The sequence below is a fragment of the Pleurodeles waltl genome, chromosome 4_2, assembly GCF_031143425.1.
Source record: "Pleurodeles waltl isolate 20211129_DDA chromosome 4_2, aPleWal1.hap1.20221129, whole genome shotgun sequence".
Taxonomy (NCBI): domain Eukaryota; kingdom Metazoa; phylum Chordata; class Amphibia; order Caudata; family Salamandridae; genus Pleurodeles; species Pleurodeles waltl.
In genome coordinates this window covers 340,455,239-340,479,231 of record NC_090443.1, presented here as the reverse complement: position 1 = coordinate 340,479,231, position 23,993 = coordinate 340,455,239, and the positions used below count along the sequence as shown (strand labels likewise).

General features: G+C 45.0%; 1 protein-coding gene across 1 annotated transcript in view; it reads right to left on the bottom strand.

Annotated features, from left to right (window-relative positions):
* Positions 1-23,993, bottom strand: part of GALR3 (galanin receptor 3) — a 114,133-nt gene that overhangs the window by 80,948 nt on the left and 9,192 nt on the right. The window contains exon 2 of the mRNA XM_069231387.1: positions 19,373-19,752. Within this exon, the coding sequence (XP_069087488.1) occupies positions 19,373-19,719 (347 nt within the window). The 5' untranslated portion in view covers positions 19,720-19,752. The remainder of the gene's footprint in view (positions 1-19,372; positions 19,753-23,993) is intronic.

Below are 23,993 nucleotides of genomic sequence, written 5' to 3'. Positions count from 1 at the left end.
ACACTGGGGAAAGCTGAAGGAAGAGTTTACACATGGATGGCCAGCAAAACTGTAAAGTGTCTGGGAAAATTCAGAACAATGCTGATCTACAAAGTTTGCTCCGTAGAGGCCCCCATTCATATCATCGATGAAGAGGCCCCTGCAGACTGTCTGCTTAGCTTCCGTTCACTGAACAACTCCAGCTCATTGCCATCCTGTATAAAATAGATAAAGAAGCGCCAAAGTGAGGCAGTACCCCAAATTGTTCACCGACCAGAAGAAAATGACTGCCTCTAAAGTACGCCTATGCACCATGGCCATAAGACCCACTGCCTACCACCATGGGAAGACATCATCCCATCTACAATAGGCTGTAAAAAATGAACTCCAATAAGTAATGCCTCCTGATGGTATAGATTTCAGTTGACTCTTACCCTGGGTCTCGCTTTTAGTGGTGGCCCTTTAGGGCTACAGGGAAAAGACTGTACGCCTGTGAGTCAACATTCGAGATTCCAAATAGGGCCATAGAGATAGAAAAGCATCCAGGGTTGCACATAGGTGGGCTAAACAAGGGATACCACCAGCTAGAACTGCACAAGGACTGGAGGTACAACACATTAGACACCCACCAATATAACAGACTGAGCCTCAGAATATCTTCAACAGCTCAGGTTTTGAAATATGAGACTTTGAACATGATAAAGCCCTACCCACGCCGGTCAAGCCCTGCTTCAGGCAAAACTGACTTCAAAATGCAGAAAAGTGTGAGCTCGAAAAACCTCAACTCAAGTTTTTGACACATCTTGTCTGACTAAGGCATGCACCCTGACTTGGAGAAGATCAAAGCAGCGAATGAAACATCAGCACCCAGGGACATCAACGACATACAATCCTTCTTAGGGTTGACCAGGTAATGCTTGTGATACTTCAGAAACTATGCTCCCATCAGTAACCCACTGAGAAAAATCACTGAGAAGGGCACCCCTCTGAGTAGATGCAGTAGTGTGAGCTAACATTCAGCAGAAAGGACGTTAGCACCACCACCACCAAGTTCTACTTTTATACTTTTTTGCACCGCATTTGTGTCACTTTTTGACGCAAAAGCGGTGCAAACTTACAAAATTCAATTGTATTTTGTACGTTTGCCCCGATCTTGCATCAAAAAATTACACAAATGCGGCACTAAAAAAGTATAAATATGGGCGAAGACTGCTCATGCCTCCCTTGCTGGTAACAACTAGCAACAGGGGTTAAGGGGGATCTCTGACACCTTGTACAACAACAGGGAAAAGCCCTTAAGAATGCAATTCTCTGCTACTTATGGTGAGTGGGAGGGCATGGGGAGATGGAGACTAGAAGGGCCACCCCTGATGTCCCCTCCCACAATGTTGGACAATACATCTACAAATCTGGCTGGCACGCTATCTGCCATACCTGTGACTAGCCAGGTGGGGCGCAACCCACCAGAAGGCAAAACTAGACCTGATCCTACAGGCGACAGCGGAGACCTTTATCAGTTCTGGAGTGGAAAGCTGACATAATAGCAACGGCCCGTGGGCTTCTATAGGTGGACCAGCAGAAATTAGACAATTGTGTAAAGGAGAACGAAATAATACTTTGAGTTCTTCAGCCACAGACAGCAGACTTCACCAAAGAGAGTCCATTACCTGGAGGACAGAGTGGAGGACGCTGAGAGAAGATCCGAGGGAAGCACTAGCCGAATAGTGGGATTAATTGGGGGTGGAGGGCAATTCCAATTCCAATTCCAGTGCCTTCACTGAGTGTTGGTTCTCCCCAAGAGTCACCCCAAGGGGCCTCTTCCCTCTTCTTTGCTGTGGAACGTGCTTACTGGCTGCCCATGCGGTGACCCCTGCCAGGAGCCCTATCTAGACCAGTCGTGGCAAAGATACTCCACTTTAAGGATAAAGACACACCCCTGAGAAACACCATGCAGGTTGACCAGCTGTCCTATGAAAACACCTGTGTTATGCTATTTCTAGATAACACCAGTGTGGTGCAAAATCGCTGTGCCCCATTCCTTGGAGCAAAACGCAATCTACGCAAGATTTAATTTAAGTATGCCCTGCTCTTCTGTGCGAATCTTAGAATCATGGTGAATCAACACACATATTTATTCATGGATTCAGCACATTCCTGGGACTGGGCTAAAAAATGCCAAAATGCTCCAGAATGAGTCACCAATGCAACCTGAGGCTCAGAATGGCCCGGCTCGTGATGCGTGCCCAGCATGTGTCAGGGCGTCCCAGGGCAATTCGTCACAAGCGCTCCCTCTCCATTACAGTTGCAGCTAGACAGGTTCTCAGCCTTTACCACAGTATCTGGACTGCATGATGCAGGTCCCTTCAAAGACTCCAATGTCTCAGACATTGGCTCATCGGACAACAACTCAATTCCCTCCAGTTTCTCGTCAGTGGTACCACCGTCCATAACTACTCAAATTGCTGATTTCATCACCTAAAGTTATAAACTGCCTACTCACAGGCTCACAGCACAGAACGACCACCCACAGCCTTGGGCCCTACTTGATATCTGATGCTGGACATCTCTGGTCCAGCCTTCCTGGTGGGCGTGTTGTGCTCTTGACTTTCCATGCCCACCTGAGCTCCACCTGTCCTCACAGTTCACTGCCTGTTACCCTGTTTGTGTGGTATTCAGACCCAGGGGTGGGGGAGCAAAGGCCGGAGTGAACCCCTACCCCTCCACACAGTTGCTCACATCCCTATTATTGGGCCTGGCCATGGGCCGCTTTCACTATGCCAGCTCTATCCCCTCACAGCTCGCAACCGAACCTGCTGCAGTTCCCCAAAGCACCTACAATTGAATGTTGTTAACTAGGGTAGGAGTTAGGTTGTTTCTATGACCGGGCCTGGCCTACCACTACTGATATGTGATACACTCACTCTTTGTCACAGGGAGCGACTAGGGGTAACAAGCCTCTCATTTGGGAGCTCACACATTTGTACTTAACATACAACACAACATGTCTAAGTTGACACTTATGACTTGGAATGTCCAAGGTATGTGCTCTGCCAAGAAGTATCACAATGTCTAACATATCTTTAATGCCGAGACACGTGCATCGCTTTCTTACAGGAGATGCCCCTGGCGAAAGGCGAGAGGCCTAAACTCCAAAAGCGCTGGAGTGGCCAGTGTTATGGCACCTAATACTCAGGCTTTGTCGGGTGGGAGGCACTTTTATGGATCTGACCCAAAACCTCATTCAGATACATAACTTCGGTGACTGACAGTGATGGGAGGTATACTTTGGTGGAAGGGGTTCTGTGTGGCATTGCAGTCACTCCTGAGCAGCATTTACTCTCCCAGTATTGGTCACCTGCAGTTCCTCGCTGAAGTGTCGCTGCGCCTCGCTCGCCGGGCGCATCTACCATAAAAATAATAGGGAGAGACTTCAATTACGTTTTAGATTTATTCGTGGAAAGGTCACACACCCCTTTCCCCTGTGACGCCACAACAGCAGCTGCCACGTACCTCTCACACAGGGGCTTTTGCAATGGTCTATGGCAGAAACCTGGAGGGCCCTTCATCCAGATACAAAAGAATTCTACTTCTCCCCACATGACCTACATGTATGCCTTGATCGTTTCCTGTGCTCACCATCTATTCAGCTCAGATGAGTGCTGCAGAATACCTTGGCATAACCATTTCTGACCCTAACTCCCTGATGCTGAGCTTGAAGCAAGGAGAGAATACATCCCTGGTTCTGCTCTGGCACCTCCAACCAGGGAGACTATCTGGGAAACGACAATACAATATTTTGCCAAGAATGGAGGAACTACTAGCAGCCGCCTTATCAATTAGGATGCCTTCAAAACTGTTGTGAGAGGTCAATGTATTCACACAGTGGTGAGGGCACATAGCACAGTGGATCGGGAACTGGCTGTCTTTGAACGTTCTCTAGGAGACTTTAAGCAAGCAGCATTCATGAGCAATTCTGCCAAATGGGAATTTCTGATAGCCAGGGAAAACATGCACAATAGATCGAGACTTTACGTTGCATAGATTATGATGTGCACCTGGCTAAGACTCATGCTGAAGGGGACAAGTCAGTGAGACTCCTCATGTGGTTGATTAATACTGCTTAAGCTCCCATCACGGCAACTCCACCTGCCAACCAATGACGTGGCCTACTCACAAACTGAAATCCAAGAGACCTTCTGGACACAATACCAGGCCCAATGTAGCCACGTGTGCTCCCCTTCTCATGCCCAGCTTGCCAATTTCCTGGATGGAGTCGAAATGCCATGATTATCTGTGGCCTAAGTAACTGATCTTGAGAGTTGATCACAGAGCAGGAGTTGCGAGATGCTGTCCAGGACTGTGCCACAGGGAAAACGCCTGGGCTTGGCCCAAGCGAGTATTAAAAACATGTTCTGGGATTGCTCCGATGCACAACACTTCTAGGGTGCAATATGTTTTCATCCTCTTGGCCGTTATCGGTCGCAACACACTTCATATGTTGAAAGGCTGCATCCTGGGCCTGTAGAAGCACCGAAAAGCCAGCAGAGTAGTGAACAGGTGTATGGATCTAGCCCTCCTCCTCACAAACAGATCCATCACAATGTGGTGGAGGACAAAGTCTCTCTCTGGGCTGACCCACTGGCATAACGCTGTGATCCACTGGACTGACTTAGAGATAGTGGCAATCATAAGAGAAGTGGCCAAGGGCCTCTGCAAACAACCAATCGCAACACAGTGGGATCAGTTGCTTCTCCTTCAAAAAAAACAAAATAAACACAATATCCAGTCACCTTAGACATACCCATCCATGGCCAATCCACCCAGCCACTAGCGATTGTACACTGCTGTCCTCAACATAGTTCCCAATCTTGATCTATGCACAATGCAGAAAGTGTATACTACAATGCACATGGGAGCATGCCCCCACCATTGACCCCTCCCTGTACATGATCCTAACACAATTAGACAAGGCCTGCAACAGTCTGTTACTTGGTATAGTTATTACTTATTTCCCAGTTCGCAGTAGATTCGACCTAAACCGTGGCACATGTGGGTTATTCTTGTATACCAACTGACACAGACCCACTGATGGTAACGGACATGAGTCACACACATATTGATTCTATCAAATAATATGTGAAATGTTTTTTCCCTTACACTGGTACACTCTAAATTGATTGATTTATGTAAATGATTTATATGCCTACCAAAAAAAAAACACAGATTGATTTAAAAAAAAAGAAAAGTTGTACTGGTGATGGAGGAGGCACTGTTGAGTAGCTGCTGGTAGTGGGGGATTTCTTCCTGCGAACAGTTTTTCTTTGGTCTGAGATGGTTCTGTAGTCATTATAGAATGGTGATTTGGATACCAAGGCATGAGCGTTTCAAATAGAGAACAATTTGCCCAATGGACTGCTGAAGGATGCACCTTTCAGGGCAGCAGCTGGGTGAAGGGAGTGGACACCACTTGTGTATGAGCCTTGTAGTGGTATTTAATGATCTCAATCCTCTTGAATTCTTTGTACCATTAACTGTACTGTTGGAAGTGAAGTGTTAATTTGTCTACATTTGTGAGTGGAAGAGGATCTGGAGTATGTTGGCCTTCATCTCTAGACTCTGCCACCCTGTTTAGGTCGAGCCTCACTGCCTTTGACGTGCAGTAATCTACATCTGCGGCCTTGCACCGCCCATGGCTGCTGGAGCCCACTCAGCTGGGCGCCATGCTTAATGTTGCATATTATTGTTGCTTTTCAATTAACTGCTCCTTGGATTGAAACTTAAGTTTTATAGCTTTTGTTTTTAACTGCGGAGACTGGAACCTAGCTTCCCAGTGTCAAAGTCGGCAGCTCTAAGTGTTATGCCACATCCTTTCTCCAAGACAATTGGCATTTTTTAGGGTTGTGTGTAGAAATTGTTTAGCTCTTCAATCCCTGACAGCACATCACCCAGGATAATGTGCTGCATGGTTAAACACATAAGCTTGTTCTCGCTGGGCTTGAACTGGTGGAGAGCAAGACAGTGTCCGGGCAGGCCATGCATCTTTATCTCTGGATGCTGATGTACAGCATATGGAATGGTAACCTAGTACTGTAAGAATCGTGTACAGAACGAAGCTTGGCACGAAGTGTGCACATTTATTATTTTAATTTGGCAATTAAGTACATCTTTACTGCCCACCAGTTCTCTATTCATACAGAGGTCGTTGCAGCCACTGCCCCAATTATTATCAGTAAAGTAGAAACAATGGTTCCCTGGAATTCATTCAGTACACATAGTATATTCATCTAATGTGGGTACCTGGAAATTTCACTCCATATAATAAGCAATCATCACTGCAACAAGGTGCAATTAGTTGTCAGTGCACAAATGTGAAAACAGAACATATGACTTGGGGGAAAAATCTAAAGAAGTATGTGCACTTTTTGGAAACAACATGTAGGCATAACATCAAATGTGAACGGGTGCTTATAACAGCGCACATTGACAAAGTGAGTGAAAAGAATTATAAACAGAGTGAGTGATACGGGAAGGATCAATCAATTACAAGAAATATGACAGAAAACAGTCTGTTTCAAAATGATGATTTCATAAAGCTCCTGGCAGTCGCATTAGTGTCGATGTTTCGACCCTATAGTTGCAAACGTCCCAGGGTCTCCAGAGGACATAGGGAGGACACCCTTTTCTCAGTTGGATTGCGGGCCCCTAACCTCAGTTCGGGCCCCTAACCTCAGTTCTGCCTTCCTAAATTATGATCGGTTCTTGTTCTGATAAACATGAGGAGGAGGGTGGATTGTTGAGTCCTCACAGATAAGCGGCCTTAGGTTTTTTTTTTTTTAATCCAACGTGAGTTAATATGGATCCCAATTGCAGACTTAATGTTTGGAACACCTTCATCAGCCCTGAGACTGGCAATTCATTGTATGTTCCTTGAAAAGATTGGAGTAATACTGCGAGTATTTGATCGGATACATTTGTAATTATTATCCAGCCGGTGTCATACATTCACACACTGAACTTCACGCTGTAGAAGATTATGTCATTCGTGGTAAAATGATACATACACTTCTGTTTTTGCTATATCTGAACATGTGTATTAGTATTAGAGTAATTGGATGTGTGGACACCAGTCGGGTGTCCTTGTTAGATACATCACACAGGATTTAGCTCACTGTAAACCATCGTGTTTTTCCATCCACTCGATGAGTAACTATCAAACACACCATCATTGCCGTTAGAGATTTCGGTGTTAACTGCGTATAACAAAGAGAATATGAGCTACTGCTGTAAAAAAGCAACTTTTTTATTAACATATGCCCACAGGATTCATGCTTGGGTGTTTAGTGTATGCAAAAGTGAGAATAGTAAATATATAAATGATAAATAGACGGCGTAGATCTTCATTTCCCCTCCTTGACACAGTACATTTTTCATGATTTATGTTCTGGAACCAATCCAGAATTTGCAAAGGCGGTAAAATGCGTCGGCTTTTTTCGCACTTGGGGACTCCATCCAATATGCACGGACACTGGGGAGATTTCCACTCTAGCTATGACTCATTCCCGGCGCTTACGCACATTTCTGGCAGGCTCCTCACTCGAGCATCTCTTCAGACATTTGTGTGCGCGAGGCAATGGTGCTGCACGTGCTTGCCTCGTTCAACAAAAGTAGAGGTGTAAGCGAAATCCTGGTTCGTGTTCAGCTTTACTGGACATTTCCTCTGTTCCTTTACAACAGTGGGGAGAGATTTCGGTCTATTACGGATTGAAATATTTAAAATATATATATAAGCCACATAGACCCTCATGGCCACATCACATTCATGTGGGGTGTTAACGATTAAAAAAATTCTATGATCGTTTTAAAGTTATTTCCCGAGAATACTTTGGTGAATTTCCGTAAGCTATTTTGGCATTCTGAGCAATTTATCCATCAACCTGCTAATGAAATATGAAAGTGTGTCCCCATTTTTTATTTTCAAAAATCGGTCCGTTATTGATTGATGTAAGGCCGCATTCCTTCTTAAGTGAGTGTGGCATTAGAACAGGACTAGGCTTACAGTTCATTAGCGTCTGTCTCTTTTTCGTGCGACATATATATGGACAGGTGTCATTCCTATTGCTTAATTAGGCAGAGGAGTGGGAATGCTGGGAACTTTATAAAATCCTCATATGAAACAGAGACTGTTTTGTGTTCTTATACTTAGAAATGATTGATCCTCCCTTTATCAGTTGCACTGTATATAATTCTTGTCACTCAGCTTTTCACTGTACATTTGAAATTTAATGCATTTGATAATATACCCAGATGCCACTAAGCAAGAATATATATATATATATATATATATATATAGTTGTTGACATTTTTCATTCCTACATTCTAGTGCCATTTTAGGACGAGCGCAAGTGCTTTGACCTGTTATAAGTATTGTGGGGTTTTAACCACGCCCATCACTTTAACTAGTTCAGGGGCTTGCTTTTCAAAAATCACTTGATGTCACTGGTAATTGCTTTACCTTTCTTCCGCCTTGAGGCTGTTTTGTCATGCCTTGCAGACTGCCTCTCCTACATGGATTGTTGCACGACTACTGATAAACTTCAGCGTGGGAAAACTATTTCTTTTGTCTCTCCCCTTCGTGCTGCATGGCAGCCATAGATCTCACATCGCAAACAGGCACAACAGTGTGAACTCGATCGGCGGTACTGGAGCACTGGTCATATTGCTCACAGTTACCTAATCAGAGTCATTTCTTGTGGCCCTTCCCTTAAAACACTTGCAATTGGTGAATTTCCCCTTAAAACACTTGAAATTGGTGAATACTTTACTAAAACAGAAATCCTCAAAACAAAAGAGGCTTTCCTGGCACAGGAGCAGCAATACTACAAAATTCACTGCACTTGGGAAACTCACCCCATAATGCTTTGCAAGCATTCATTTTCAAAACATTTTTACTCATAACTCAGTCCGTGGTGGTCCTAGGACAATGGGACCACCACCAAAACGTTCACAACAATGGGCTCTTTCTTTCTATGTCATCTTGAGGTCCCCATACTAGGTTAGTGGGGACCCCAAAATAATAACCCCTCCACCATTCAGTGTCTGTTTAATCTTTATTGTGGCTGGAACTTTTGTTTTATAGCTGAGAGTAGGTTGCGTTTTAAGGGCCTGCTTTGTAATATTACTTTTGCCAAATCATTTTTGCTCAGACCTCAGCCTGTGTGGTCCTAGGACAATGGGACCACCTTAAAAATGCTCTGTCTACATTATCTCTGGGTCCCCAGACTAGATTAGTGGTGACCCCCAAAAAATAATACCTCCCACCATTCAGTGTATTTTAAGCTTTCTCATGGCTACAACGTTTGTTTTGCAGATAGGAGAAATTTTGTTTTAAAGGCCTTGTTTGCAATATCAGTACAAGAGTCCTGGTAACCCTAAAAATGCCCTCCAGGGGCTAAGTATATGGTTATGCTGCATTACTTTCTTCTTTACCTTTTTCATGGAGTTTACCCCTCTTGGGGCTATCAATATGGTTACATGACCATGTTTCTTACAAATTATATATTTGTTATGGTGCCCTCTAGGGGCTATTTTGAGCATTACAGTCTAATGCCAAAAGTTTATTTCTGATAAGGGTTTATATGATAATTGTCTATGTTTTATTAATCTCTTTTATTACAATTATGACTATAATTCAGGCCAATTTAGCATCCTTATTACATTATGACTGTTTGAACACTCTTGATATGTTTGGGTGACCCTTCCAGTTTATTTCTCTCATTACGCCTCTGTGGCTGTTTTGTGTCTTTTTTGGAGGAACTGCATTAGCCAGTCAGCAACTCTGAGGGTGGGGTGGTGAAAGTGGTGGTCTACTGGAATTAGCATGGACGATTTAAATTAGGATGCTAAATGGCAACATTTTCATTTTTTTCTGCAGATAGAGGAAGAAGCTAAATGGAACTGCCTTAGTTATATGCAGGGCCACTGGAATTATATGGCAGGAAGAGATTAAATTATGAGGCAGGGTTCAGCAATTTATGCAGCAAGAAAAGTCCAGTTATGAATTTACAATGCCAATAGCTCTAACTCAAGCAAATGTGAGACCGATTGCATTGCAAATGCTTGTTGCATTTGTGGGCTGATAACTGATTGAGTTGTGCTGAAGTGATGATTGGCTGATATCCGAAACTAACTTGTCTGGTATCCATGTTAGATCAAGCTGCTATCCATTACTAAATGAATCCTGGGGAACCATTGTTTCTATTTAATTAATGTACCCAGATTCCCTAGGAAAAAAGGAATAGTCCTGGTGTATTTTTTCAGCTAATATTAAAGCTTCACTTGATGGCTGAAAACATAAGAATGCAGGAGGGACAGCCAGAAACAGTGCAACATTTTTAGTTTTTTTAGATTAACCTGTGTTTTGTCTCTGAAGTGCTCCCTAGACAATGGAAACAAATTATCAAATTATTGTTTTGTCTGTATCACCCAGGGGAAGAAAAATAAAGCTTGTGTCCTACATCATCTTATTGAGATTCAGCCTCAAGATTCATATTTGTGGGTGCCCAAGATGGGAAAAAACTTCAACAGCAGCCTAAGACATGTACACCTATGAGTTCAAGAAACACAGAATACACCTTTTAAGTGATGTAGCCCCATAATAACAAAGAGACCGACTATAAACTAGATTACAAAATAACAATAATTGGTAGGAAATTGAAGGCAGAATTGCTGCAGCAATAGTGATGGGGGGTAAGGCACAGGTAGCACTGGTCTTTGTTAAGACGATGGAGGGAAGAAAACCTGAGTGAGACAGGATAAATGCTTGGTTAGTACTAAAATAGCATTTAGAAGAGGTGGTCTGAAGGACACAGTGTTGATTCAGGTTATTGGTTCGAGTAAGTAAATGTTGTTTAGCATAGATATGTTTTGCTTTTTTCATACATGAGGGACTGAAATGTTTATCAGTGCTCTTTTCAGGGTGCGACAGGCCACGGTGCCAAACTTTACTGTACACCTATTTCAATACCTAAAAGACAATATAGACACATTTTAAAAACAAGCACTGGCAATGCCCCCAGGTCTGGATTTTAATTGACAGTGCCCCCCAGGTCTGGATTTTAATTGATAGTGCTTATGATGATCAACTGGTTTAGAGGCTATGGGCCTCATGATACATAGCATTTTTCACCTGATTGCAGTAAGGAAAAAACAAACTACTGAAAAAAGTAGGTAGGAGTGCTCTGGATAGGGGAGCCCAAGAATTACCCCTCCCACTAGCTAATGCCAACTATAAATGAGACACCCATAAGCAGGATCCTCAGAACAATTTCTGGACCTGCGGAAGATCAGAAGATAATAGGACCTGCTGTCTGTAATCTGAAAGGAGCCCTAAAGGACTGGACCTGCTCCCTCTTATATCCAGGATGAAGACGCGGACACCAAGGGTGAGGTATCTGACCTCCTTTGTGACTACAGGGACACAACAGTCTACCAGAGGCCTTTACCTTGAAATGCCTAGCTGACCAGTGGAAAATGGACCTGGTCTGAACTTTACTGCTGACTTTTGACAGACATCCAGAACATCTCTAAGTGCCTTCCCCTGACGTGTTGGGAGTCTTAGAAGTGTGCACCTGTAGTTACTTGGGCATTTAAGGAAGTTTGAAATGTTTTCCTACAGAGCTTCTGTGAGACCTGCCAGGAAAAGTATCTGACCAACAGTTCCACTGCATCAGATTGAATTTCAGCTTTGTCCTGCACAGAAATCTCCACACCTCTGAAAAAACAACTAAGTCTGTGAATTAAAAGATTTTCAACAGGATATCTCAAAAAGTCCAGAGCATCAGTGAGACAAGCCTGCCCCACATTTTCGGCCTTCAGTTCTACAGCGGCAGCTACAGATTCAGCGACCAGGAAGAAAGATTTTTTTCATCAAAGGCAAAGGCCCATTGTGCACTGGGACTTAGAAGAAATTCCAATGTTTTTGTTAAAGTAAGTGACAGCGCTTCGTCTCGAAGTGGGAATTAGAAACATTTTTTTTAAATGTTCAACTTACTGGCTTTCACCGGAACCTATCTGCTTGGTGTATCCGATCTGCACTCCATCGCTGTTGGTCTCAAATTGCGCCTAGGTCCTGGTTAACTGGGACCATTGGCGCTTTGTGTATTTTGGTGCTGTTCTCGCCTAAAACTTTAAAAACTCATATCTCGGGTTCCTCATACTGTAATTTTTTTTGTATCATTTTGTTTACATAACTTTTCTCTATTTTTCTAATTGGTTTGGGAGTTGTATTGTTTGGTGTTTCGGCTTTATTACTGTTTAGGTGCTGCATAAATACTTTTCACATTGCCCTGAATAAAGCCTATCTGTTCTGTGCAATAGCTACCAGGGAGTTGAGCGCAGGTTCATTTAGTGACGTTGAGGGCTCACCATAACAATAAGTGTTACTGGTCCTTGAGGTGAGCAATTGTCCACCCCAAATAATCATCAACTTATATACATTTGGTTTTTAATATTTTCTTTTATAGGTCTCCATTTGATTATTTTCAAGGGCGTCCTACAACTTATCTGACTGGCGACCTTGCTTGCCGCTCATCTCATATGCAACGTGCTGTGTCGTATGTGGCCACTATCTCTAAGCTGGGGAGCATCTTGGAATAGTATATTTCATAGTGTATCATTGTTTTACAGTCCCAAGCTGGCCATCATGTTTAGAAGCATTATTTTGGCCACCTTGGATCAGTAACACACTATACACTTTGGCAGCGAAGATGGCTGCCCAGTGCAGTTTTTGCAAAGTGGCCAACTTAGAATGGTATTATGTGTAGGCTATCATTGTTTCTACCACTACTAGAAGGCCAACACTTTGCTTCTAAATATGGCATCTATGCTGGAACTTAAAGCAGCAATACACTATGTACTACACCCTTGCAAACGGCTAACTGTTGTTATGTTTCATTTTGTTTTTGTATTGCAAGTACATGCCTGACAAATTCCAGATGTATTCTTTTAATTTATCTTCCCTATGGTTTTTGAGCTTGTGTTTGTTTTATTGTGGATGGAAAATGAGGTGAATGCAGAACGAGTCAGTTAGTGGGTGAATGCATGTATAAGTGCAAGAAAGAGTGACAATGCAGGTATAATGGCTTTTTGAGTGCCTAAACTTACCACAGACCGAAAAATCTGTTTCTGTTACAAATCAGACCTGTATATTTTGCCAATGCTTGTTTTGTCATAACTTTGGAATAAGGTTTTTCTTTTATAGTTTTTCGATTCTTTGGAAGTGGACTCATCATTTTGAAGAGGAGTTACAAGGTGTTCTGAATGAAGATCTTCTCTGCAGGGCGAGTTTTATTTAAGCTATAATAAAACGTATAATTAATTAGGGAAACGGCATTATAATTAAATGTACAGTAATATACCCAAGGCAGTCAATTAATGAGCCTCTAGTAATGCACGTTTGCCTTTGTTTTGGTACCCATGTTTATTAGAAAAGAACAAAATGTTTTTGTTTCTCCCTCCAATAATTGGAATATTGAGGTTGGGTTTTTTCTCTGTCGGCCTTTTCACCATCACTAAATCTTCAGGTATCACATATTCGGCAATCTTCACAGAACCCTATTAGAAGTTTAAAGAAGGTTGTGTTCTTTTAATGGGGAAATCTTGTGCCTTTTGACATCAACCTAGGAGCATAAAGCATACCTGCCCACCGCCCCGTAATCAGTGGCCTAGCATAAATCTAGGGCCCTGTCTGCAGTGTGTGGCTGCTGTAGGAGAGAGTACCGGCGAAAATCACCTCTGTGTTTCGCTTTCAGTAGGAATGAGATGAAATACAAAACAAGACAGAAATACAGCAGCAGAAGGAGACAAGTGAGAGGTAGAGGGAGAGATGAATGCAAGGTGTTCGCTAGAAAAATGAAATACCCCTACTCAGACCTATATATAGCAATACATGTGCGAGTAAAGGGAGCCATCCCAACCCTTCCCATGAAGTGTCATGGGAATTGTACTCCGGGGGAAAATTTGCAGAAAATGATGAATATTATAGTATGATTTTAAAGGAATTTGGCCAAAAACTCCACATTTATCTGACTTGCTCTATTTCTCAGATTCATCATTCCCCTCTTCTTTCTTCCTTTGTATGCATCTTTCTTTCCTTCTTTCCACCATCTTTTTGGTTTTATATGTATTTCATTCCTTCTTTCAATCTTTATTCCTTCTCTTATTCCATCAGTCCTTTTTTTCTAGCTTTCTATCCCTTTTCATAGCTGTTTATTCTTATCTTACTCCTAGAACTCTTTCACACATTCTTTTATTTTTGCATTCCTTCCATTAGTTCTTTCTTTCTCTTCTTTCCTTCAGTCGCCCAGACTTTCATCTCACATGTATTCTTTATTTCATTATATTTTCTGCTTTCCTTCTTATCTTCCATTTTTGATTTTGATGACTTTGATCTTTCCCTTTTTCTTCTTTCCACTCTTCATTCTCAATTTTCTTCCTTTGTTTTCTTCTTTTACGCCTTTTTTCTTACTTTCTTTGTTCATTTTTACCCTGTTTCCTTCCAGCATTATTTGCATTTTGCATGCTTTCCTTTGCACTGTCTCACTTCATTGGCCCCTATTTTTTTCTTTCTCGTTTTAATAGTTTGTCTTTTCATCTGTCACTGTTTTAGACTGTTTTAAGGCTTTCTTTTGGTCACCACCCCGCATTTGTGTGTGTTTGTTGTTATAATGTATTCTTGCAGTGTGTGTTAGTTTTAACTTGTGACTTGCGATGGCCTGCGAGCAAAAAACATCAGTGTTAAGAAGGGCCATAAAACTAATTAATCTGCTTCAGTAGCATCCCCGCTTAAGCTGGTATAGGGGGTGGTTTACAGCGCACTTAGGCATATATTTATAATTATTTTGCGCCGCATTTGCGTATTTTGGCCCGTATTTATACTTTTTGACGCTAAACTGCGCTAACGCAGTTTAGCGGCAAAAATTTTTGCGCTGGCTAACGCCATTCTGAAGCACCATGCGGGCGCCGTATTTATTGAATGGCGTTAGCCGGCGCAAGCAGACCGGCGCTGCCTGGTGAGCGTGGAAAAAAACCACGTACACCAGGCAGCGCCGGCGTAGGGAAAAATGGCGTTAGGGCGTCTTAAAAATGGCGCAAGTCAGGTTGACGCTAAAAAATCGTCTTAACCCGATTTGCGCCATTTTAAACGACGCCCAGACGCCATTTACATGACTCCTGTCTTAGTAAAGACAGGAGTCATGCCCCCTTGCCCAATGGCCATGCCCAGGGGACTTCTGTCCCCTGGGCATGGTCATTGGGCATTGTGGCATGTAGGGGGGCACAAATCAGGCCCCCCTATGCCAAAAAAAAATAAAAAAAAAATTATACTTACCTGAACTTACCTGAATGTCCCTGGGGTGGGTCCCTCCATCCTTGGGTGTCCTCCTGGGGTGGGCAAGGGTGGCAGGGGGGGTCCCTGGGGGCATGGGAGGGCAGCTGTGGGCTCATTTTGAGCCCACAGGTCCCTTAACGCCTGCCCTGACCCAGGCGTTAAAAAGTGGCGCAAATGCGGGGTTTTCTGCCCCGCCAACTCCCGGGTGTGATTTTTGCCCGGGAGTATAAATACGACGCATTTGCGGCGCAGTCTTTTTTTTGGACGGGAACGCCTACCTTGCATCTCATTAACGCAAGGAAGGCGTTCACGCTAAAAAATGACGCTCTTTACTCATACTTTGGCGCTAGACGCGTCTAGCGCCAAAGTATAAATATGGCGTTAGTTTTACGCCGAATTTGCGTCGAAAAAAACGACGCTAATTCGGCGCAAACGGAGTATAAATATGCCCCTTTATGACGCAAAAACAGCGCAAATTCGCCGATTTTGCGTCAAAAAATGATGCAAAAGCGGCGCTAAAAAGTATAAATATGGGCCTTAGTGCCAGATGTACGAAAGGATTTTACCCATTCTGTGTCTATGGGAAAAAGCTTTCGTACATATGGCCCTTAGATCGGTGTGTTTGCGAGACAAGGAGATTAAAAAAAATAGGTGAGAGTGAGGAAGATGAGAAAAGTCATAGAGAGGCACGGGGGTGAAACAGGAACATATGAAAGACAGAAGGAGGTACAGCTCATGATAGAGTCAGGTTAGTAAGAGGCAGCTGAGAAGGGGTCAGTGGGAGATGGATGTGCGACGGGAAGCCTCCCCTAGGCCAGACTCTTGCTAACACCCCCTCCCCCCCCGCATATGCAAAGCTGGATCTTTCCCATACTTCACTGCGAAAGCCTGAACCGACCTTCCGCTACACATCAAAGCCTCCATCCTCGCTCTTGAGTTCCACCCGAAACTGAAGCCCTGGCTCTCTACCTAGACCCACGACGCGCCAGCGCAGCTCCATTTTAATACCGCCCCAGATGAGTTGTGTGCGCTACAAGTACATATACCATAACAAAGAGAGGATGCAGACAAGAAAGAGAGCTGTGAGGGAAAAGGTGTTACAGAGATGTGAGAAAGGTACAAATAAGAGGGCCCAGCAGGTTGGCAAGAAGGGTGTAGCCAGATTGGTGAGAAGGGCACAGCTCAGCGAGAAAGAGACAGCTGAGAGAGTGGCATGATAACGAGATAGCTATTTGAGAAAGAGACATCTTACAGATAGAAACAACAGATAGAGTGATAAACAGATGGCTGGTGATAAAGATGTAAGAAAGATAGAAAGAGGGATACAGTGGGATCTGGCGAAAAGAGAGATAGCGGTGAAAAAAGACATGGCGACGGAGGAGACAGTTGAGAGAAAAAGATAGAGATAGGTGACACACAGACAAGTGGTATAAAAAATGAGGAGAAAGAAAAACATATGGAGGAAATAGACCAGTGAGAAGAGAAAGCAATTCAGATACATTAAACGGATGCTGGAAAGAGGTACGATAAGAAACAAACTAAGAGAGGGAATGACACGAAAGATGAGCAGAGTCTGCGGGTTAGCCCAGCCCTGTGCGGCCTCACGAAGATCAAAGGCTGAGGAGAAGCATGGCAACAGGGGGGCTGAGGGCAGTGTCATCTTAAAGATTTTGAGGGACTCAGGTAAGACATTTTTCGGAGCCCCTGTTTGGAATAACTTTAAACTGTACTGCCCCCATATTTTGCTCATTCAAGCCCTATGTTGCCTAGCAATATTGAATTAGTGTCTGTGTGCACATATCCTTATTTTATGTGTGCTTTCTGGGCCGCGAAATGTTGTCCCTAGTAAACTTCTGAAGAGGTTGAGAAAGAAGAGCAGGGGAAGAGCTGCGGTTAAACTTTCTGCCACATGCTCTTCAAAAATAACCAAAGGCTTCTTTCACCCCCTTTAAATACACTTATTTTTAAATCAGAGAACCAGGCTGGTGTGAGTCAAATACCTCACAACAAGGACTACGGTGGTGTTTCTTTCTCAGAAAAGGCCAATCCCGGGAGGAGAAGGTTCTGGCCTTAGTTGGTCAATTGGTTATAGACCAGAAGAGGCCTGTCCTTTAGGGCGGAGGGGCCACGCCCCCCCACCTTTTGCACCTCATGAAGAGTGTCTGTCAGGCTGAACAAAGGTCAGCCTGACAGACACTCTTCATGTTCAGGTCAGGCAGCCAGGAGTGAGACATGCGCGATTTGCGCACACTCTTGGCTGCCTGAGCTGAGCTTTGCTGGGCTGAGGAGGTCACAGCTCCTATGGGCGTGACCTCCTCGGCTCAGCAAAGGTGCCTCCAGGCTCTCCCCTGGGTGACGAGGAAAGCGTCACCCATTGACTTCGAGCTGGGCGTTTCAGGTTCAAGCCCTGAAGCGCCCAGGGCGATTGTCAATCAGCGACACTTCATCACAGAGTGGGGTGGGGTCAGCAGTCTCAGTACCCCATCCCACTCTGTGACGAGGCTGGGACTGCTGCCTTCCCTCATTGGCTGAACCCTCCTGGGACCTCCGAGGCTGAAGGTAAGTGTGTGTGTGAGTGTGATGTTTTAAAATGAATGTTTGGTGTGTGCGTGCATGTTTAAATGTTATGAGTGTTGTTAATGGATGTGCATGTGTGTGTGAAAGAATGAGTGTGTGTGATCTTTTAAAATGAATGTTTGGTCCGTGCGTGCACGTTTGAATGTTCTAAGTGTTAATGGGTGTGCGTGCGTACGTGTGTGAAAGAATGCGTGTGTGTGTGTGCGTGATGTTTTAAAATGAATGTTTTGTGCGTGCGTGCATGTTTGAATGTTATGAGTGTTGTTAATGGATGTGCGTGCGTGCGTGTGTGTGAAAGAATGAGTGTGTGTGAACTTTTAAAATGAATGTTTGGTGCGTGCGTGCATGTTTGAATGTTATGAGTGTTGTTAATGGATGTGCGTGTGTGTGTGAAATAATGCGTGTGTGTGTTTGTGTGTGTGTGCTTCCCGCCCGCCCCCCTCCCTCCTAAAGCTGCCAGCCGCCACTGTTATATACAGATCCAGTGGGAGTGGGATCCTTGACTTTGCTGCACAGTAGTGTTGACTACCAGCTCTTTCTTTGACTTCTTGAGTAGAAGGCTCCGAGGACTATTGTTGCCAGCTGAGTGGCAGCAACGAGGTAGAACAAAGCCAAACGGAGGGTATTGAAAATAATATGTAGGCGGTGAATGGGAGCAGCAAGGAATCTAGGCGAAAAGACTGGTTCATCAGTTACACATGGCTTCTATGGGCTACAATACAGCACTATACGATTCTGTGCATTAAGTTGTCTGCGTCCCAAGGAGAACGAGGCAAATTCTAGTAGTTTAAATAAAATACCAAATAAATGCACTAAAGAGTAACACCAGGTTTTATTATGCGTTTGGAATCACCTGAAAGTTTCTTCCTGATATTCCAAGATATGTCTGAAAACTCATTTGCCAGCAAAGGGGATTTAGCAGAAAATAATTACAATTAGTAAACTGGAATATATGGCACAATCCCAAATTGTCTTCGCGTCATCAGATACTACTTTTTACCCAGCAACAGAATGCATTCTGGGGCTTGAAGTTTTATTTCTAATATTTTGCGGGTTTAAAAGTAACTTATGCAATGTACGAGACAGATAGAAATACTGAAGCCAAAGCTTAATAATCACTGGGAATTAGTCTTGGCAGTCTCTTCCCTCATCTGGTAGCTCGTCGGTACCATGAGAACCACTGTGAATTGCTCTAGGTAGCATTCCATTCCATTATTTTTTAGGTTGTGCTTTTACAGAATCAGACCAGTCATATGGTAATCAGTCTTGGCCCCGATACAAAATTAGAAGAGGCCCAAACTATTAGGCCACATCTTTACTACAGAGCAATGCAAGCAGCCTACGATACATTTCAGCTTTGCTGGCCATCTTCAGGTGAGGTGCAGCTCAAGTGCAATAAAACAAATTACCAACAACTGTGGTAGTGCTCACCTGTCCACGGACACGGCAGCCAGAGTGAAGCTACTGGCATACATTGTGAGGTAGATGAAGAAGTGCACAGCCTTGCAGAGGAAGGCACCGAAGAGCCAGCCATCGAGTGTGTAAATGGTGGCTTGGAAGGGAACACAGCAGATGATGAAGCACAGGTCGGCCACGCCCAGGTTGAGGATGAAGAGGTTGGTAGTGTTGTACTTCATCTGGCCATTGCGCAACAGGACGGCCAGAACCAGCCCGTTTCCCACTGTGCCCAGCAGAAAGATGAGCGAGAAGACGACAGGCACGATGATGCCACCAGGCTGCACATCATGAGGCTGAGTGGTGTTCCAGCTGCCTCCCATCTCGCCATTAGAGGACAGGGGGTCTTCCTAGGCCTGTGGAGAAGGAGAGCAGGGAATAAAATCCAGGGCCAATCCCACTTAGGGCATCCACAGCGAGAAACCCATTGTGCACTTGCGGAACACAGACCGAATCCTCTCATCAACTCCCCTCTGAACCTCTAGTATGTGCTGTCTCTGTCAGTTAATGAACCACACTCTAACCCGCAAGGTGAGGCTGCCCCCATGCTGATCACCATGGATAGGATATCTCTGGCCTCCCTCTCATTAACAACTACTGAACCCCATACAGTATCCGCCTCTGCCCTTCCACTAACCTCACTATTACCTGAGAAAGAGAGATGCTTCTGTCTATTCTTGAACTCCATTCTGAGAAATGAGCACAAACATAAACTGTAGGAAGTTGGCTCTGTATGCACTATTTCAAAGTAAGGAATAGTATGCACAGAGTCCAAGGGTTCCCCTTAGAGGTAAGATAGTGGCAAAAAGAGATAATATCAATGCTCTATTTTGTGGTAGTGTGGTCGAGCAGTAGGCTTATCAAAGGAGTAGTGTTAAGCATTTGTTGTACATACACACAGGCAATAAATGAGGAACACACACTCAGAGACAATTCCAGGCCAATAGGTTTTTGTATAAAAAAATATATTTTCTTAGTTTATTTTAAGAACCACAGGGACAGATTCTACATGTAATACTTTGCATGAAAGGTATTGCAGGTAAGTACTTTAGGAACTTTGAATAATCACAATAGCATATATACTTTTCAAATAAAACACATATAGCTATTTTAAAACTAGACACAGTGCAATTTTCACAGTTCCTAGGGGAGGTAAGTAATTGTTAGTTCTTGCAGGTAAGTAAACCACCTACGGGGTTCAAGTTTGGGTCCAAGGTAGCCCACCGTTGGGGGTTCAGAGCAACCCCAAAGTTACCACACCAGCAGCTCAGGGCCGGTCAGGTGCAGAGGTCAAAGTGGTGCCCAAAACGCATAGGCTTCAATGGAGAAGGGGGTGCCCCGGTTCCAGTCTGCCAGCAGGTAAGTACCCGCGTCTTCGGAGGGCAGACCAGGGGGGTTTTGTAGGGCACCGGGGGGGGTACAAGTTAGCACAGAAAGTACACCCTCAGCAGCACGTGGGCGGCCGGGTGCAGTGTGCAAACACACGTCGGGTTTTCAATTGGAATCAATGGGAGACCAAGGGGTCTCTTCAGCGATGCAGGCAGGCAAGGGGGGGGCTCCTCAGCGTAGCCCCCACCTGGGCAAGGGAGAGGGCCTCCTGGGGGTCACTCCTGCACTGGAGTTCCGATCTTTCAGGTCCTGGGGGCTGCGGGTGCAGGGTCTTTTCCAGGCGTCGGGATCCGAGAGTCAGGCAGTCGCTCGCAGTCAGGGGGAGCCTCGGGATTCCCTCTGCAGGCGTCGCTGTGGGGGCTCAGGGGGGACAACTTTGGTTACTCACAGTCTCGGAGTCGCCGGGGAGTCCTCCCTGAAGTGTTGTTTCTCCACAAGTCGAGCCGGGGGCGTCGGGTGCAGAGTTGCAAGTCTCACGCTTCTGGCGGGAAATGCAGTTGTCTTTAAGTTGCTTCTTTGGAAACAAAGTTGCAGTCTTGGGTGAACAGGGCCGCTGTTCTCTGGAGTTTCTTGGTCCTTTTAGAGCAGGGCAGTCCTCTGAGGATTCAGAGGTCGCTGGTCCTGCGGAAAGCGTCGCTGGAGCAGTTTTCTTCCGAAGGGGGGAGACAGGCCGGTAGAACTGGGGCCAAGGCAGTTGGTGTCTCCGTCTTCTCTGCAGGGCTTTTCAGCTCAGCAGTCCTCTTCTTCTTAGGTTGCAGGAATCTGAGTTCCTAGGTTCAGGGGAGCCCCTAAATACAGAATTTAGGGGTGTGTTTAGGTCAGGGAGGGCAGTAGCCAATGGCTACTAGCCCTGAGGGTGGCTACACCCTCTTTTTGCCTCCTCCCAAGGGGAGGGGGTCACATTCCTATCCCTATTGGGGGGATCCTCCATCTGCAAGATGGAGGATTCCTAAAAGTCAGAGTCACTTCAGCTCAGGTTGCCTTAGGGGCTGTCCTGACTGGTCAGTGACTCCTCCTTGTTTTTCTCATTATCTCCTCCGGCCTTGCCGCCAAAAGTGGGGCCGTGGCCGGAGGGGGCGGGCAACTCCACTAGCTGGAATGCCCTGTGGCGCTGGAACAAAGGCGGTGAGCCTTTGAGGCTCACCGCCAGGTGTTACAGCTCCTGCAAGGGGGAGGTGATAAGCATCTCCACCCAGTGCAGGCTTTGTTACTAGCCACAGAGTGACAAAGGCACTCTCCCCATGTGGCCAGCAACATGTCTCGAGTGTGGCAGGCTGCTAAAACCAGTCAGCCTACACAGGTAGTTGGTTAAGGTTTCAGGGGGCACCTCTAAGGTGCCCTCTGGGGTGTATTTTACAATAAAATGTACACTGGCATCAGTGTGCATTTATTGTGCTGAGAAGTTTGATACCAAACTTCCCAGTTTTCAGTGTAGCCATTATGGTGCTGTGGAGTTCGTGTTTGACAGACTCCCAGACCATATACTCTTATGGCTACCCTGCACTTACAATGTCTAAGGTTTGGCTTAGACACTGTAGGGGCACAGTGCTCATGCACTGGTGCCCTCACCTATGGTATAGTGCACCCTGCCTTAGGGCTGTAAGGCCTGCTAGAGGGGTGACTTATTTATACTGCATAGGCTGTGTGAGGTTGTCATGGCACCCTGAGGGGAGTGCCATGTCAACTTACTCGTTTTGTCCTCACCAGCACACACAAGCTGGCAAGCAGTGTGTCTGTGCTGAGTGAGGGGTCCCCAGGGTGGCATAACATATGCTGCAGCCCTTAGAGACCTTCCCTGGCATCAGGGCCCTTGGTACCAGGGGTACCAGTTACAAGGGACTTACCTGGATGCCAGGGTGTGCCAACTGTGTAAACAAAAGTACAGGTTAGGGAAAGAACACTGGTGCTGGGGCCTGGTTAGCAGGCCTCAGCACACTTTCAAATCAAAACATAGCATCAGCAAAGGCAAAAAGTCAGGGGGTAACCATGCCAAGGAGGCATTTCCTTACATAAACACACAAGAAAAGAAAGGCTTAACAACAGACACCAAACCCAGATAGATGATGCATGGAAACACACAGACCACACACCCAACAGAAAAACACAGAAGGACTAACTGAGCACTCATAGATTCAAAGCAAAGCGCCCCTGGAAAACCAACAATAAGGATTATGAGAAGCAGATTCACCTCTGTTAGGACTGAAAGGTTCCACAGAGGACTTTGGAGAGTGGTATGTCGCTGCAGGTTTCTGATTTTCACCTCAGTGAACACTACCATTGCATATATTCATATAGGGCCTCCCACCGGAGGGATTCAGACCCCCGAACATGGACGTAACTTAGGGAGGGCCGCTGAAAGGAGAGGAGTTCTTTCCTCTTACCAAGCTGAGAGAAACTTGCAGCGGTGGCAGCATTAGCTCTAGCAGAAGCGGCGGGACATTTTTACCTGCTGGCTTTGAGGGAGAGACATCTACTGGCCGCTCAAGTTAAAAGATCTGCTGGACTCCCTCATCCGGGTCCTTTACTCCATCTATGTGGGACTTTATGGAGAATGAATATGTTGAAGATAAGCAGAGCATGGTGTGTGTGTGTCATGCTTCAGTGGATAAACACAGTAATCCATCCTGGAGTTGATCTGACTGGTTGGCTAAACAAAATGAAGGATTTAAGTTAAGCTGCCCTGGTCCATTTGATTGACAAGCAGGCAGGCTTGGACGTTTATTGAACTTTCCCCAGAGGTGTTGACTGTAGCTAGGCCCTCACGGCTACCGGACCAGGAAAGAATATCCTTTCATCTCATTTGGGAGTGAACACTGTAAGATCCCTGCCTCTTTCCCAGGACCATCATAGAAATCAGGTGACAGCTCATTTTTCTTTCTTTTGTTGTTTAGTTTCCTCTGCCTTGTCGGGCCCTCACAGCTCCACCTATCTTCAAACTGAATCTAATTGACAAAGGTTGTGGTTGTACCATTTTGGGGCCAATGCTCAAAGTACAGTGTCAGCTCTGAAGCAGGGCTTTGTAGAATGTACCCTTAGTATGCACTGATCTATCAGGGATCATGCAGAATCTGATTTGAGGAGTCTCCTACAGTTTGAATATGGCAGATAATTGAATGATCAGGCACAGAATGGATACTGGTCATCTATTCTGCTCTGGGTGCCGAGGATCCTCATTGACCAGAGCCATGCCCCGCACACTTGACACTAG